Source organism: Parasteatoda tepidariorum, chromosome 8, assembly GCF_043381705.1.
Source record: "Parasteatoda tepidariorum isolate YZ-2023 chromosome 8, CAS_Ptep_4.0, whole genome shotgun sequence".
NCBI classification, from domain to species: domain Eukaryota; kingdom Metazoa; phylum Arthropoda; class Arachnida; order Araneae; family Theridiidae; genus Parasteatoda; species Parasteatoda tepidariorum.
The window spans coordinates 68,799,316-68,815,920 of NC_092211.1; the positions used below are offsets into that span (position 1 = coordinate 68,799,316).

Consider the following 16,605-nt stretch of genomic DNA (forward strand, 5'->3'; position numbering starts at 1 on the left):
AATTCATGTATCTAACATTAACAGCCGCGATGGCTCAGGGGATAGAGCGTTCGCCTTCCAATGAGGTGAATCGGGGTTCGATTTCGGCGATGGCTGGTCGATACGAATTCCGCATCCGGCTTGCATCGGCCACAGTGCTGACGTGAAATATCCTCAATGGTAGACGGATCGTGGGTTACAGTCCCCTTGCCGTCAGGCTAACCGTGGGAGGTTCTCGTGGTCTTCCTCTCCATGTAACGCAAATGCTGGTTAGTCCCACCAAAAAGGCCTCCAAGAAGGCAAATTTCACCCAATACTTGATCCAGGAGTTCCCTTGTCTTCTAGATTGGGTTCAAAATTACAAGGCTACGGAGTTGAACATTAGTAGTCGTAAACCCAGAAATTGGGTCGGCTGTTCAACGACGGTTATAAAATAAAATAAAATAAATATATATTTCTTAATGCTCATCAAAGCATGTTGACATTCGTCACTCGGAAATCAGAAAGACAGATATGCTGGTCACTTTTTCGGGACACATGACTGGGTGGGCCAACGTTGCCCTCACAGAAAGATGGGCAGATAATAGTAAGAGAGAAGGAAAGAACATCCATTCCTCCGAGATTCGAACCCGGGACGTTTTTTACATGAAGTCAGCCCCCTGATCACCATGAAGTATTTCGGCATAATAAATATATATATCACACTATTTCTGGTCATAGAAAAAAAACACGGGTATGGGGTTGCCGTTGAGTGCGTTGTAAGCATGGGAGGTAGTAATTTACTTATTTTTGCTGACAATAAAGAAAGGGAGAGTTCAAAATTTCCAAAATTATGCTTAATGTTTGAGCGACCCTAAACGAAATAATAAAAATTAGGGATATAATCAGATATAAATGAATTTTATTATAAAATTCAAGAAATACAAGCTCTTTTAGTGAGTGAATGGCAATGAAATAAAACATTATCTACTTTTAAAGTAGATAGCAGCTCCCTGGCCGTGCGGTGTCGGCCGCCAGACGCTGTGTGAAGCGTGGATGTGTGTAACCCTGGATGTATTCTTCGCGATGTCTTTCTCTAAATTGTTCTATCTGTCCTCCTACTTGACAAAGGTTCCTAAGCCTAAATTGAGCAAACAAGCCTGCAAATGTAAGCCGGCAATAAAAAGCCGGCAATAAGACTTTTAAAGTAATAATGTGATAAAAAGGATTGAATGTTATTCATCTTTTTTCATATTTTCAAATTTACTGTACTGCATGTGATTTTTTTTTCATCTATCCTCTCTCATTTGTAAATTTACTGTACTGCATGTGATAATTTTTATTCATCTTCTTTATGATTTCTGAATTTACTGTTGTACTTGTCATATTTTTATTCATTTTCTTTCAAATTTTTAAATTTACTGTGCTCAATGTGATATTTTTTTCTATTAGATTTCTAAATTTATTGCATTGCATGTGATATTTTTTTATTCATCTTTTTTATGATTTCTAAATTTACTGTACAGCATGAGATCTTTTTTTTTTTTTCATCTTCTTTTAGATTTTTAAATTTATTGTTCTACATGTGATATTTTTATTCATTTTCTTTCAAATTTCGAAATTTACTGTACTAATTGTGGTGTTTTTTTCGTTTTCAATTAGATTTCTAAATTTACTGTAATGGATATTTTTCATTCATCTTCTTTATGATTTCTGAATTTACTGTTGTACTTGTCATATTTTTATTCATTTTCCTTCAAATTTTTAAATTTACTGTGCTAAATGTGATATTTTCCTTTCTGTTAAATTTCTAAATTTATTGCATTGCATTTGATATTTTTCATTCATCTTCTTTATGATTTCTGAATTTACTGTTGTACTTGTCATATTTTTATTCATTTTCCTTCAAATTTTTATATTTACAGTGCTAAATGTGATATTTTTTTTTTATTAGATTTCTAAATTTATTGCATTGCATGTGATATTTTTTTATTAATCTTTTTTATGATTTCTAAATTTACAGTACAGCGTGTGATATTTTTTATTCATCATCTTCTTTATGATTTTTAAATTTACTGTACAGCACGTGATATTTTTTATTCATCATCCTTTAGATTTTTAAATTTACTGTTCTACATGTGGTGTTTTTTTGTTTTCAATTAGATTTCTAAATTTACTGTACTGCATAGATATTTTTTATCCATTTTCTTTCGAAATTCTGAATTCACTGTACTGCATGTGATATTTTTATTCGAGTTCTTTCATATTTTCAAATTTACTGTACAGCAAGTGATTTATTTTTATTCAGCTTCTTTTAGATTTTTAAATTTACTGTACTGCTTGTGAAACTACATTCATCAAATTCTAATCATGCTGCTAGCATTCCGATTTACATAACACAAGATTTACTTATTTGAACTCGGGAATAACTAAGTTCTACCTTGCAGTTCTAAGTCTTAGTTTATAAATTATTATAGTCAGTTCGGTAGGAAAATTTTATTATGAAGTTCATAAAATGTCCATAGATGAACAACATATGCAATAAAACATAGCACATATTTTTAAACTAATATTAGGCTGTAAAAAGACTGCATGGGACGTTTTAAACTTGCCTTCGTTCAAACTAAAAATTTATTACACTTTATGTGAAATTATTGTCCTTCAACATGCTGCTAGCATTCGACTTCTACATAATTTAAGCTTTTTGTATCTAAACAGAGGGAAGATAAAGGTTTAAATAACCATGAAGTGTGAATTGTGGTTTAAAAATTATTATTGTTAATTCGATGGAAAAATTTATTATGAAGTTCATAAAATGTCCCCATATAAACAGCATATGAAATAAAATATAGCACATATTTTTGAACTAATATTAGGCGATAAAAAGACCGCATGGGGCGTTTTAAACCTGTCTTCCTTCAAACTAAAAATTTATTACAATTTATGTGAAGTTACTGTTCTTCAACATGCTGCTAGCATTCAACTTTTACATAATTTAAGGGTTTTGTATCTAAACAAAGAAAAGATAAAGGTTTAACTAACCTTAAAGTGCAAGTCGTGATTTATAAACCATTATTGTCAATTCCATGGAAAAATTTATTTTGAAGTTCATAAAATTTCCACAGATAATCAGTATATGCAATAAAATATAGCTTATATTTTTTAAACTAATATTAGACGATGAAAGGACTGCATGGGACGTTTTAAACTTGTCTTCTTTCAAACTAAAAATTTATTGCAATTTATGTGAAATTACTGTTCTTCATCTTGCTGCTAGCATTCAACTTTTACATAATTTAAGGGTTTTGTATCTAAATAGAGGAAAGACTAAAGGTTTAAATAACCTTGAAGTGCAAGTCGTGATTTATAAATCATTAATGCCAATTCGAAAAGCATTAAAAATGCCAACACCATCACGTATTAAAACGGCAGTGAAACCCATTATTAAAGTTGTTAGTGCCAAGACTTGCGGATCTGCTTTTCCAAAATTCTCTAATAAAGCAACGGGTGGCCAACCAACGAGTGATTTAACATCCAACATCCACCTGCTGTATGAACTAGGAATCGTTGGGTTCAAACTTGCGACCTCCTGCTTTCAACGGTAACTTTGAGCTACAACAACAGAGGGCAAAAGATCACCGCAACCTTCATTTGTTTGACTGGATCGTAATGACAAATTTTCGGCATTTTTTTACCTTCTTTTTTATTCTTCTTTTTGTAACGATTAAATATTGTTTGGAAGTCAAAGTTTCTTTAACCTTAAACCCAGATAACACTGATTCGTATAATTGAAGGAAATAAACTTGGTCACGGAACGTTGCTTTAAGTTATGTTACTCATAGGCAATGATCGCAGGTAATATTTCACGTAAAAATAAAATGCCTTTTAAAACAGTTATATCTATGATGGCTTAATATACTTATTTTATACACAAAAATTGAAAATACAATTGAATAAAAATTTTAAAATTACATTTTTTATGCAGACTTAAAAATGAAAAAAAAAACTTTTTTTTTTATCTGAATTAAATAAAAGTGGCAGCAGTCGCATCACTTTTTGCAGACGAGGGGGAAATTTGCAGCGGTAATAAAAGTTTATTATATAAGTAATATCTCTTTTTAACATGTTTTTCTGCTTTTTAGTATACATGAAAAACGTAGTTGGGAAAATGTTTCATTTTAGCATTTTCTTTTCATCTTCATGTCTGTAAGTTTGTTTATTTTATTTTATTTCCGGAGTTGAACAGCCGACACGAGTCAGAATATTTGACTAACGTTATTCAGTTCCATAGCCTAGTAATTTTGAACCCAATTCAGAAGTCAAGGGAACTCCCGGATGAAAAATGCTAACAACTAGACTTCATGAAGGACTTTTTGATGGGACTAAACCGCATTCTCTTTACATGGAGAGTAAAACTACGAAAACCTCCCATGGCTTATGTATGCTCCCAAAAAAATTCATAATTAGATTAGTTAACACTTTAAACCTGCGAATTCAACTGCTTGACATAAAACCTATATGACTAAACCTATTAAGAGTTTTAGTGATATAACGATTATTAAAAAAATTTCATTAAATATAATTAAAAAAATTGGTAGTCTTTCTTTGGTCAATATATAATCAAGGCTCCTAAAACAATTTATTTATATATTTGGGGTTCCTTCAAAAGATGTTCGATGATTTAGAGTTCCGTAGCCACAAAAAAATGGGAAACGCGGATTTATAAATTAAAAAGCTGACTAAACGCTGATTACGTTGAGAAGAGAAACAGTGAAACTTCCCTTGGTTAGCCTACTGGCTAAAGGATTCTAATCCATGATCCGTCTACCACTGAGGATATTTTACGTCAGCACCATGGTCGGTGCGAACTGGGAGCAGAAATCGTTTCAACCAGCCACTGCTTTGATTCGAACCTGTTCCAACTCATTGAAAGGCGGATTTTACTGATAAAAATTCTTTTTGTAGTGTATGAGAACAATAGTAACTTGCACTAACCAAATAGTGCCAGCACCCTTTTAAAAGGGCGGTTTCAACTTATAAAAATAGGAAAAGTGGTAGCACAAGTGTTTTATTATTGGCTAAAATTTCCCAGAAACAAGGTATTTCAGTCTACCATATGTATGTTAATAATATAAATATTTTTATTTGAATCTGAAGTCACGGCACAAAGTTTTATTAAAGCTAAGGTGGTTAGTAACAGCAAGAGGTTTTGAGTTCCATCACCACCGGAAAAAAAATCTCCCCGTGCAGTAAATGGTGACTGGTGCACGTTAAATATGGTAGGTCACAAAGTCCTCCCAGTTCCCATAACAAATCATACCTCTTTGAGTACTGAATTGGAGATTGGTCGTTCTCTGGTTCAGATCGAAATTACGATCTATAGATGAATGAATGGGTCCGCCCTATAAACGGGCTGTGACGTCTATGCGGTTGAAGCCGTATATTCTTGGTCATGAGTGGCGCCCTTGAAAAAAAAAAGAAACGCACCGTCTGCCTTAAATTCACTCTGTTTCACCAAGCAGGTTCGCTTTTTGGCAAGTGGCATTAGAAACAACAAGATATATCTATGTGGTATAAACAAATATGAGATACTTATTTTTGAGGTGTGTTTTGCATATTTTGACAACTTTTTGTATGCTGGCCATTAATGAGTTAACCCTTTGACGCTGAAATTTTATTAGCTATATTTTTCATAATTTGTTCATTATTTGTATTAATTTAGATCAAAATAAGTGAAAAATATTATATTTAGCATTTTAATGTTATAAAATACGACATAAAACACCGGTGTCTTTTTCTGTGGTTAAGATATAATCGTCCAAACAAGACTCACTTCCAAACAATAATTTTTCAAATTTGCACTTGTTATTCATATTTGTACTTGTTATTCAAATTTGTACTTATTTTTCAAATTGTTATTCATCATTGAAATTTCTTTAATTTGCGAAATCAATTATTGATAAATTTTCATGAATGAAACATGAATGAAGAAAGATTTTCAAGCAACTTTTTTTGGATTTTATATTTCAGTACAAATATAATTCCGATAATCTAACAGAGTTTTCTCACTAAAAATTAGATTATTGTTTAAAATGAAAAATACCAAAATATAATTTTGCTTGTAATTAAAACATTAGAATAAGAGCATGTAAAAGGTACACTGGTGTTTCATCTGCGTCAAATGGTTAACATCGATCATAGAACTCCAGCTGAAATTAGAACAATAAATTCGACTTGTAGTGGTCAGACAATGATTAAAATGTGCTTTGTCCTCCTACACAAAATTCAAGTAGAGATGTGAACACCCTAGCTCGTAGAAAAGTAGTCGAAATTTTAATTGCAAAGTACCATAATCTGTAGAAACATAAAAATGAATAAATAAAAATGTACTTATCAGTATAATTATTCATTCTAGCATTCATTTTCGCCTCTCCTCTTTCGTTTGTATGTTGTCTGTCGCTATCCGGTTCCTGGTTCCTTAAATATATAGACTCTCGATGTCTGATAATATAGCCGACGCCAAAACTAGCTTCCTTCAAATAGTTACCCTGCACTAAGAAGACGATATACACAGCAACCGGATATCCCACCGGACTCACGACCTTCCGCTCTTAACTGTATCTATTCGTACCAATCACAAAGAAAAAGTACTCTTTATGACTATGATACTTCACATTCTTACGAAATGGATGAAGCAGTTACCATGAAAATATTGGTATTTTTTATTGTTTTTCTTTTATTATTATGTACTTTTATTTAATGCATAAAAGTACAGAAAAAAGAAATCGAAGGAGAAAAAAGAAAAAACTAAATTTTTTTTATTGTATTTTCTTCGTTGTTTATAATTATTATTATTTTTTATGATGTTGAAAAACTGCTACTAAAACTGTTTTATAACCTGTTCTTATGTAATGTTCAAAATATTATAGACAATAATATTTTCAATAAAAAATAATTTAAAAAAATACTATCCGGACTACTACTACTGTTATCATTATTATTATTATTATTATTATTATTATTATTATTATTATTATTATTATTATTATTATTATTATTATTATAATTATTTATTTATTTATTTATTTATTGACCGACCTGCGTAGGGGTCAGGAAACTGGCCTTGCATCAGAAAGGTTCTAGGTTCGAGTCTCGGGCAAGGCAAGGGAGTTTTTTCATTCTCTGTACTAACTGTCCTGTCCTTACTGTGGGAGCAACGTTGGCCCACCTAATATAGCGCCCCTGAAATAGTGGCCAACAAATCTGCCCTTCAGATACCTGTATGACGAAAGGTCATACCTCAGGTGAGCATTGGAAAAGAAAAAAATACATTATTTATTTTTTGAGATTGCAAATAAAAAATATGTGTAGTATTTGAAATTTGATTGCATTTACAAGTTGAACAATGATTAAAATTTCGGTTGCATGATTACTATCATTATTTAATAAAAGTTCAAAATAATTATATAGCCATAATGTATAACATAATTTTAAGTTATTTTTATTTAAATTTTTTCATTAAATTGAGAAAAAAATATAACTAAGTAGAATCGAAACAAGATAACGAAATGTATTTCACATATTAAAATTCGCAATTTAAAATCAAAAGATATCTTACAGAGTGCAGATGCTTGTTTATTAAATTGGATTCACTTTTCCAAAAAATTTACATTATTTTAGTTGAATACACTTATTCCTTTCAGTGTAATAAATTCATGCCATGCGTTCGTAAATACATTCTGAACATACTAAAAGAATTAGATCAACTGAAAAATAAATTGATAAGAAAGCTTTTATTGATATCAAATTTCAAATATTCAACTGAGTTGAAAAGCAGAAATTTCGAAATAAATTAAAAATTCATAAAATAAGTAGACTCCATCTAATTGAAAGCAAGTTTCATTAACTCTTTTATTTATTCTGCCTCTTCAAAATATTTGCATAATAAGTATTTCTATTTCGCATAAAATGAATAAATTACACTAAATAAACTGAAAATGCAGTTCTCCAAAAACTGAATGTCTAATTGTTTATATGAAGCAAAAGGAAAACCATTAATGTAATCATGCGTTTTAAAAGAGGCACAGATCTCATTTTCAAATCTAATTTTAGGTAATTGCATTTTCCAGTTTTTGAATTTCGTTGGGGTTTTATTCAGGTAAAAACGTGCTTTATTATAATGACTAATTAGACAAAGTATACAAATAATTTGCATTAGCGTGTACCATTTCCATTAACATTCAAACAATCAAACTGATCTCAAAGATTAAATTTAATGAATTTTCCATAAATTTTTCATATAATTTATAGTAACAATCTGATTTCTCCTTTCGGTTATGAATAAAACATAAACATTTAAAAGAGAAGTGTTGTCCAAAAGGAACATACAACATACTTTGTGCTACATAGACTAAAGCTAAAAAAAGGGAGGAGGATTTTTTTTCTTTTACTTTATTTTTTTAAATTTTTTTTTTATAACCATCGTAGAACAGCTTACCCATTTTTCTGTGTTTACGACAACTAATGTTCAACTCCATAGCCTTGTAATTTTGAACACTATCCAGAAGACTAGGGAACTCCTGGATCAGGTATTGGGAAAAATTTGCCATCGTGAAGGGCTTTTTGATGGAGCTAACCCGCATTTGCATTACATCGAGAGGAAAACCAAGAAAACGATTGGGAATCGAATACCTTATCCCCTGAGTCACCACTACTCCTTCGCAATAATTGTTGTTTCTTAGAAAAAGTTTTTTCTGCCAAAAGTGAAATTATTCACTTTGAATGTATGTACTGAAAATAATTATGTTGGATTACACTTGTGCTCCCTCTAACCACGTCCTAATATTTCCCGTATGATGATTCTATTACGGTCTATCAGTGAACATAGGTAATTTTTCTAAATAATCATTTTTAAAAAAAAGCGTTTAAAATTAAAAGTATGTTGTTATTACAAATTTGGTGAGTTCTCAACTCGTTTCAACTTTTTCTCAAACTCATTTTTTCTTTTAAAGATTTCGCTTTTAAGTTTACTACATAATATACAAACGCATCTTTCCTAACTATTCCATAACTATTCACAGGACTTAATAATATGTTGTAATATTTTCTTTCTCTTTTTTTTTAAAAAAAAAAATGCGATGTTGTTGAAGAGATGCTGCAACTTACTGAAACTCTACAATTATTCAAAGAACTCACGATTTCAAATAATCTATGTTCATCTTCGCTTTGTAATAATTTTTAAAAAATGCAACTGTTAAAACTAAAAGAAAAAAATAATAATAATATGAATGGACTTGATATGATCAACTTGTTCCGCTTTGTAGGGAAATGTTAACTCTTACCGCAATAGTCAGTATACGGAATACCAAGGGCAATGGTACTTAACCTTACAAAAGTCTGTGTTAGGCATACTGGGCAGTGGCACTTAACCTTACAAAAGTCTGTGTTAGGCATACTGGACAGTGGCACTTACCCTTACAAAAGTCTGTGTTAGGCATACTGGACAATGGCATATAACCTTACAAAAGTCTGTGTTAGGCATACTGGGCAGTGGCACTTAACTTTAAGAAAATAAAAATAACAAAACACACATATATATCGGGGATACTGGGCAATGGCACACACATCCCTTGATTAATCGGGTTAGTAAAATTACTAAAACAGGGATTATTATTGATTGATTATTATATTTGGTTAGGCGGGAAAAAATTAATCATCCTTAAAGCAAGAAAAGCAATGTTTTTAATTGGTAGAAAAATTCATATTTTAAATTTTGGTTTTGGATTAGTAAATTTCATTTTGAGTTATTTAGTCTACCAATTCATGTAACTAAAATTTATTTACAAAGAGCCATTTTGTACAATTCATACCAGGGCGAAGTCTTTGAATCATTTTCAGAACTAGCCAAAATTAATTTTTTTTAAAAATTGTGTCAAATTTTCGGCCGCTTTATAAAATTAATGGCCAAAAGTTGAGCCGTTGGCATCCCTATGAATATCATGCACACGAAATACATTTACTTAACTATTAACAAAGTGTTTTAACGATATTCTTAATTAATTTTTTCATCTTAATTACTGCAAGTATAAATATTGTATATCGGAATAAATACATTGACTTAAACAAGCACCGGTTTCCTAAATATATTTTTCACTATGAGACTCACGATTCACTTGTGAAACTTTGAAAATGATTAATATATCGCTATATAATTTCACGACGTACAAATTCTATTTCTGCGACACAGCCAGTAATTCTATGATGGGTTTTTTTTTTTTTTTTTTTTAAAAAACTATTAGTTTTTATTTTGGCTATTGCAGTAAGGAGTCAATTTTTTTTAACCACATTACGCAATTTTCGTTGGCAATTTTCTTTATTTCTGTCTAAACAGAAATCGGTTCTAGTGTAAAATCGGAGCACCTTGGTTTGGTGATAATTTTCGTTCAGTTTAGCTGAAATCCCATTTCTGATTACCATGATATATTTTGCGGTCTTTGCTTTTTATGACGTCACCTTCGGGTAACCGCAACTTTTGTTTACCATTATGCTATTGGTTTTTGATTTATTTCTATACATATTCGTTTATTTGCAAATCGCCAAAGATAAGAAGGGCCCACGATTGTAAACTAATACCCAAAAATCGATACCTCTTGTATAAATTGAAAATATTTCATTTATGAACAAAATATTGTCCTTTGTCGACACTGAAAATGTTTTAATTGTCTCAACTAATCTCGTTTACGTGATATAGACTTTTTCCTAAATTTGCAACTAATCAATTTTATTTAATTTTATTACATGATTTTTCTCTTAAAGTGCATTTTAACGATAGTACACAATAACAAAAATAATATATTTCTACTCTTCATTAGCTTAAATTTAATCTATGAAGTTTAAATGTAAGTGCTATAAAAATTATCAATATTTGTTACTTTTCGGTAAGCCAGGCGCAAGGAAATTCAAATATATTTTTATTGCATTGATTTAATTTATTTCATTTTCATGTGTTTAAAGAATAAAAAAAAAGCTTGCAGAGATCTACATTTTTGGCGATTTTTCGGTTGAAACCGGCGAACCGAAAAGTACCCATTTTGTCATTACAGTATTAATACAATGTTTCTCTTAATTAGATAAAATTATAAATTAAATAATTGTAATAATTTATTTTATGAAACTTAATGACTATATAAATTTACAAGGATAAGATATTTTCTTTGCTGTTAATTATATTATTACACTTTATATAATTCTAAGTAATAAGGTAAGTCAATTTTAAACTTTTTTTAAATTATTTCTTTTGCGTTTAAGGGAAAACACAACATTAGTTCGCCAAGATTTCATTTCCGAGGTCTTCTTGCACTTTTTCTATTAGATTTAGTCGATGTCTTAGATGGTTTGTACTTTTTTGCCTTGGAAACCTTCATGGATTTTGCTGGTCTTTTGTAACCACGGACGGGCTTTTTCGATTTATTTTGACTTTTTTTACTCTGAGTAATTTTTCTATTGGCTTTAATGCTACCACGACCAGGCCTCTCAATTTTAGATGGTCTTTTCTTAGTACGAGTCATTTTACTGTTGGCTTTAATGTTACCACGAACAGGCTTTTCCATTTTAGATAGTCTTTTCTTAGTACGAGTCATTTTGCCGATGTCGCGTTGAGTAGACTTTTTCGATTTAGCAAGGTGCTTTTTCACCCGAATCCTTTTGTCGCTGTCTTTCTGAGTTGATCTATCCAATTTAGCAAGACTCTTTTTAACTCGAATCATTTTGCCGCTGTCTCCTTGATCAGACTTTTCCGATTCAGCAAGGATTTTTCTGACTGGAGTAATTTTTTCGCTTTCTTTTCGATTTGGACTTACCGGTTTAGCATGGCGCTTTTTAACTCGAATCATTTTGCCGCTGTCTCCTTGATCAGACTTTTCCGATTCAGCAAGGATTTGTCTAATCGAAGTCATTTTTTCGCTTTCTTTTCGATTCGGACTTCTCGATTTAGCATGGCGCTTTTTAACTCGAATTATTTTGCCGCTGTCTCCTTGATCAGACTTTTCCGATTCAGCTAGGATCTTTCTAACCGGAGTCATTCTGTCGCTGTCTTTTCTATTTGGACTTTCCGATTTAGCAGGGCTCTTTTTAACTCGAATCATTTTGCCATTGTCTCCTCGATCAAACCGTTCCGATTTAGCAGGTCTTTTTTTAACCGGACTCATTTGATTGTTTTCTCCTCGATTAGGCATATCCAATACAGCAGGGCTCTTTTTAACCCGAATCATTTTGACATTGTCTCCTCGATCAGGCGTATCTGATTTAACTCGGATCTTTTTAACGGGAGTCAATTTGTCGCCGTCTCCTCCATTAAGCTTTTTCAGTTTAGCAGGACTTTTTTTAACCCGAATCATTTTTCCTCTGTCTCCTCGATCAAGATTTTCAGCTTTAGCAGGGCTTTTTTTACTCTGATTCATTTCATTGCTGTAATTACTGTTTAAAGACAGAGCATCAAAACATGGATCTTCCGTTTCCATGGAAGCCGCTGGAGTGTTTCTTGACTCATCATCTGAATTATCTCTAGAACCAATTTCGTCTTTTTGCGTTTCCATTTCCATATTCGTTTGCGTTTAAACTATTATGATTATTATTATATTTTAAATTTAGTAAAGCGATTATTAAAAATCAAGAATGGCGAAGAAATTTGTAGTTTAAATAAGATAAAAATCATAAAAATCTCGTGTAGAATTGCTTTATGTGCTATGACACTTATACACGAGACTAAAATTCATTTTTTTTAAAAAATAAAAACACTTATGACAACATGTATGTTAGCATCTTTCTCAAGTTGACTCCAAAATAATCTTACTCAACTGATCGCCGATGTCAACAACGAATTCGTTCTTAGATGGAATTTTGAAAATCTACACGCAGTTTTACGTCTATTGGCGTCTGTTTTACGTAAAGTTTCTCCGTAACAGTCACCCGAAAAGCTGTTTATTTGAATGTTCGATGAATTAAAAAAAATAATGACATTTATATTCGTATAAATAAAATAAAAATCAAGTATACTAAGGAAATTCGTATTTTTATTAGACCTAAAGCGAAAACTATAAGGCACATCACTTTCGAAAAACGTTAGGAGGAATCTTTGGTGGTACTTTAAACAATGTAAGTGATGAGCTGCTTGACTACTGAAGATCTGCTAATAACTGTTCTGTAATATGTTACTGGGCTACTGTGAACTTCCTAACCATTATTAGCAATGAGAATAATTGTTAGGAAGTTCCGACTAAGTGGAATAAGTGGAAAGTTAGAAATGAGTGGATACGTGCACAGATTGCAAAAGCAATTCACAAAATATTATTAAGTATTTGTTACTTACTAATTAGCGGGATAATAAAAATGCTATTTCAAGTTTGGAGAAGTTATTCCCTAACCTAAAAAATAAATAAATATGTCGCTGTCATTAAAGAAAAAAGCTTACCGTTTGTATTCTTTCGACACCTCCAAAATATTTTTTTAATAATTAAAAATAGAAAATCATAAAAAATGTTTGAATCATAAATTAATTTTAAACTCAGGCATTTAAGATTTATTAGGGCAGTTTATTTTTAAACCAAACTGTTATTGTATTTTTAACCTTCTCCGTAGGGTTATTATCGCATGAGGTATTGCCAGGGCGTGAAGTAACCATGTAGTAGCTTAAAACGAATATTACAAAACGACTATAAAATATAGCCATGCATTAACTCTCTGTCTAATCCACTGTCGAGACGCCGAAGATATACGCTTGAACCGCACTCTCCACAAATTATGCTTCTATTTCTGTCTGGTGGAAAATATACATTCTATCTCTTTCCTGTTCCTTTTTCTTACGCTTATTTATTCTAAGGGGCTTTTTCTTGTTTAATGGATCGGATAGCGCGGAATAAGGAGGCTCTCTGACATCGCACATCTGAGGGGATTATTCCCGGGATTAGGCTGAAACTTCTTTTCGGCGGCCCTTTTGTCCGGAGATAATTGCATTACTTTGCTAACAAAAGCCTTTTCCTCTTCTAAATGCTATTTAGATGTGGTGTATCCTAATTACCGATTACCACTGAAATAAGCCCCCCTTTAACAAGTAATCGAGGTATTTGAAAAGGCATATATTCACTAATGGGTCGCGGCCCATTAAGATAGGATTTTTGGTTCTTTTGTCGACTGATTATAGATATTCAGATTCACTCAAATGAAAACTTTACGTCCGATAACTTTAAATTGAGAACACATGCATTGTATTTAAGATTTTGATGAATCCAGCTCAAAATTTGATTGATATTGATTCGAATACCCAAAACAACGTCAAAATTGTATCATATTTTATTTTAAACGCTTATAATAATGATCTTAATAAATTTGTTTTCCATTGTACTATCCTTAGAATGACTTTAAATAACGATATATCGGTTTTGAGAAAGATTATATTGGTTTACAACGTACGAATATGATTCAAGACTTTTTGTCAATTGGGTTGGATTCAAAATCGGGACTCTATTAGGAATAAATGTTAATTTCTCTTACCAATGTCTGAGAGATATCTTAATTAAAATTGAGTTACGTGATTAAAATGTTTGTTATGGCTCTAAGTGTGGGAACATATAATGTTCGTAGAAGGCAATGGTATTCATAATTTTCATTCGAACTTAAAATGTCTATCACAAAATAATGTGCTCACCAGTATTCCATCTGGTCAAGATATCAAGAATACAGACATAAATACTAAGGACTTCTATTGCTAACAAAACTAGATAGATAATTCAAATATCTATTAAACTATAGAATAAAAATGCTTGTATTGATTTAAATATACTCCGTGAGAAATTTCGGTTAGCGTTAAATCTCAATATCGAGCAAACTTATAACCATTGTATTACAAAAATAAATAAATAAAAATATACTGCAGTACTTTTAATGCATAAATTTAAATCATACTGTTCATAAATTTAAAATGAATACTGATACGAACGCTTGAATATCAAATCCGAAAGAGATATTGTAATAATATAAAGAAGTAGGACTCATTGTGAATCTTAAAAAATTGTGACTTTTACAAGAACTTCGTAAAATTCTTAGGCCACATAATTAAATCAGAGCATCTTTTCCCGAAGTTTAGTTAGTTTATCGTACAAATTACCTCCTAGCCTGATTACTGCATACTATAGTGCAACCTGAATTTAACACATTACTTAGGTAGGTATTAGTTAAAAAATTTCGATTTTTAAATATCTAACGCGATAGTATTGCTGCACAGGTTTTCGGTTAAGGGATTCTACTAGCCTTCTGAGCATAATCATAAACGTAAGCCTGCTACCAGTTTTCGAATCTGGTGATCATAGCTTAAAACGCATTAAAATCAAAACCAAACTAGATATAATTTTTTAAAAAAGAACTATTCTTAATGTAAAATCTCAGTATGCTTGTTGAAACAATGTAGTCATTTTTAATTACGCTTGATTATTATAGAACAACCTTTAGAGTAAAGTTTATAGAAAACGACGTTTATTTATTATAGAATAATAAAGTTCATTCAATGTCAAACTAGTTTATCGATTGATCTTCTAATTAAACTTTAAATTTGATCAGCAGCTTCTGTTTCTAAACAAAATAGGAAAGTTAAATAAATTTGTACTAATTTTACCAAATTAATTCGGATAAATTTGATATATTCATCTAATAACTAATTGTTAGAGAATAAAATGACATGTTGGAGTACTACAACGATGTTTACATTAATATTAGATAATTTAATTAAGGTTACAAACTGCTCTTCGCATAATTAATCCAATTATGTATATATTCCGAAATTGTAGGGAAAAAATTACATATTTACACAGTAAGCAACGTTAAATAGCTGAAAGCTATTTCGTCTGCCAATATGTTAAACTTCCTTTTGCAAATTTTCAGTAGCTGCAAATTAAGTTTAGAATATAATATGAAAAATATTTATGTGGGATTAATTTATTGGCTTCAACGATTATGGATAAAAAATCTAAAACACATATGAATGTCGGTAAAATCATTTGTGAACTGTTAACTTGGCACTGTCAGAGAAACTACAGTCTGAAAAAAATGCTATAAAATGCTTTAATTCCTTGATTTTTAGAATTTGGGATTGAAAATATTAGTTACGGAATACAGTTTTAATGTAATTTCTTATTATTAAGTTTTCTTAAAAAGTATTAAATTGTAGTACGATATTTTTAAAATCTTATTTATTTAGTTTATAAAATTTGTTTTGTAGCATCATGTTCCTTTTCTTGAATTTCAAAAACAAAAGTATTTTATGACATGAAGATATTGGTATTTACAATCCATAATAAAATAAAGAGTTTGTTCGACTATCTCTCTATGCGTGGTTCATATTAACTCCAGAAACGTTTACGCTAGCGTCCTGAAATTCGGACAGTGGATAAAAGGGGCATTTTAAGCCCCCGATCCTAAAAATTATTTGATTTAGATTGTTCGGAAGGGACGTTGAAAATTTGAATTTTCTCATTAGTTCAGAATTTGCTATTGATAAAAATGAAATTGCAGACGATACTTCTTTCTTTAAACATTTTAAAGAATACGCGGTATTTTTTAGCTTATAGTTACTATTGAAAAAAGGGCTTATAGTTATAT

At 30.9% G+C, this 16,605-nt stretch overlaps 2 protein-coding genes and 1 long non-coding RNA gene across 4 annotated transcripts in view; 1 reads left to right on the plus strand and 2 right to left on the minus strand.

Moving 5' to 3' along the window:
- LOC107448750 (discoidin domain-containing receptor 2) overlaps window positions 1-16,605 on the minus strand; it is a 607,770-nt gene that overhangs the window by 332,324 nt on the left and 258,841 nt on the right. The window lies entirely within an intron of this gene.
- LOC139426308 (uncharacterized) lies at window positions 1,022-6,938 on the plus strand. Its single transcript, XR_011637546.1, has 2 exons — window positions 1,022-1,126; window positions 6,374-6,938. It is a non-coding gene; the product is annotated as an uncharacterized lncRNA (long non-coding RNA).
- Window positions 11,295-12,557, minus strand: LOC122270192 (micronuclear linker histone polyprotein-like). The gene has a single exon (XM_043046692.2). It carries the CDS (start codon window positions 12,555-12,557, stop codon window positions 11,295-11,297), a length of 1,263 nt encoding a protein of 420 aa, XP_042902626.2.

What these genes read in the sequence shown, in the direction of transcription:
- LOC122270192 (XM_043046692.2), bottom strand. Translation starts at nt 12,557, where the DNA reads ATGGAAATGGAAACGCAAAAAGACGAAATTGGTTCTAGAGATAATTCA.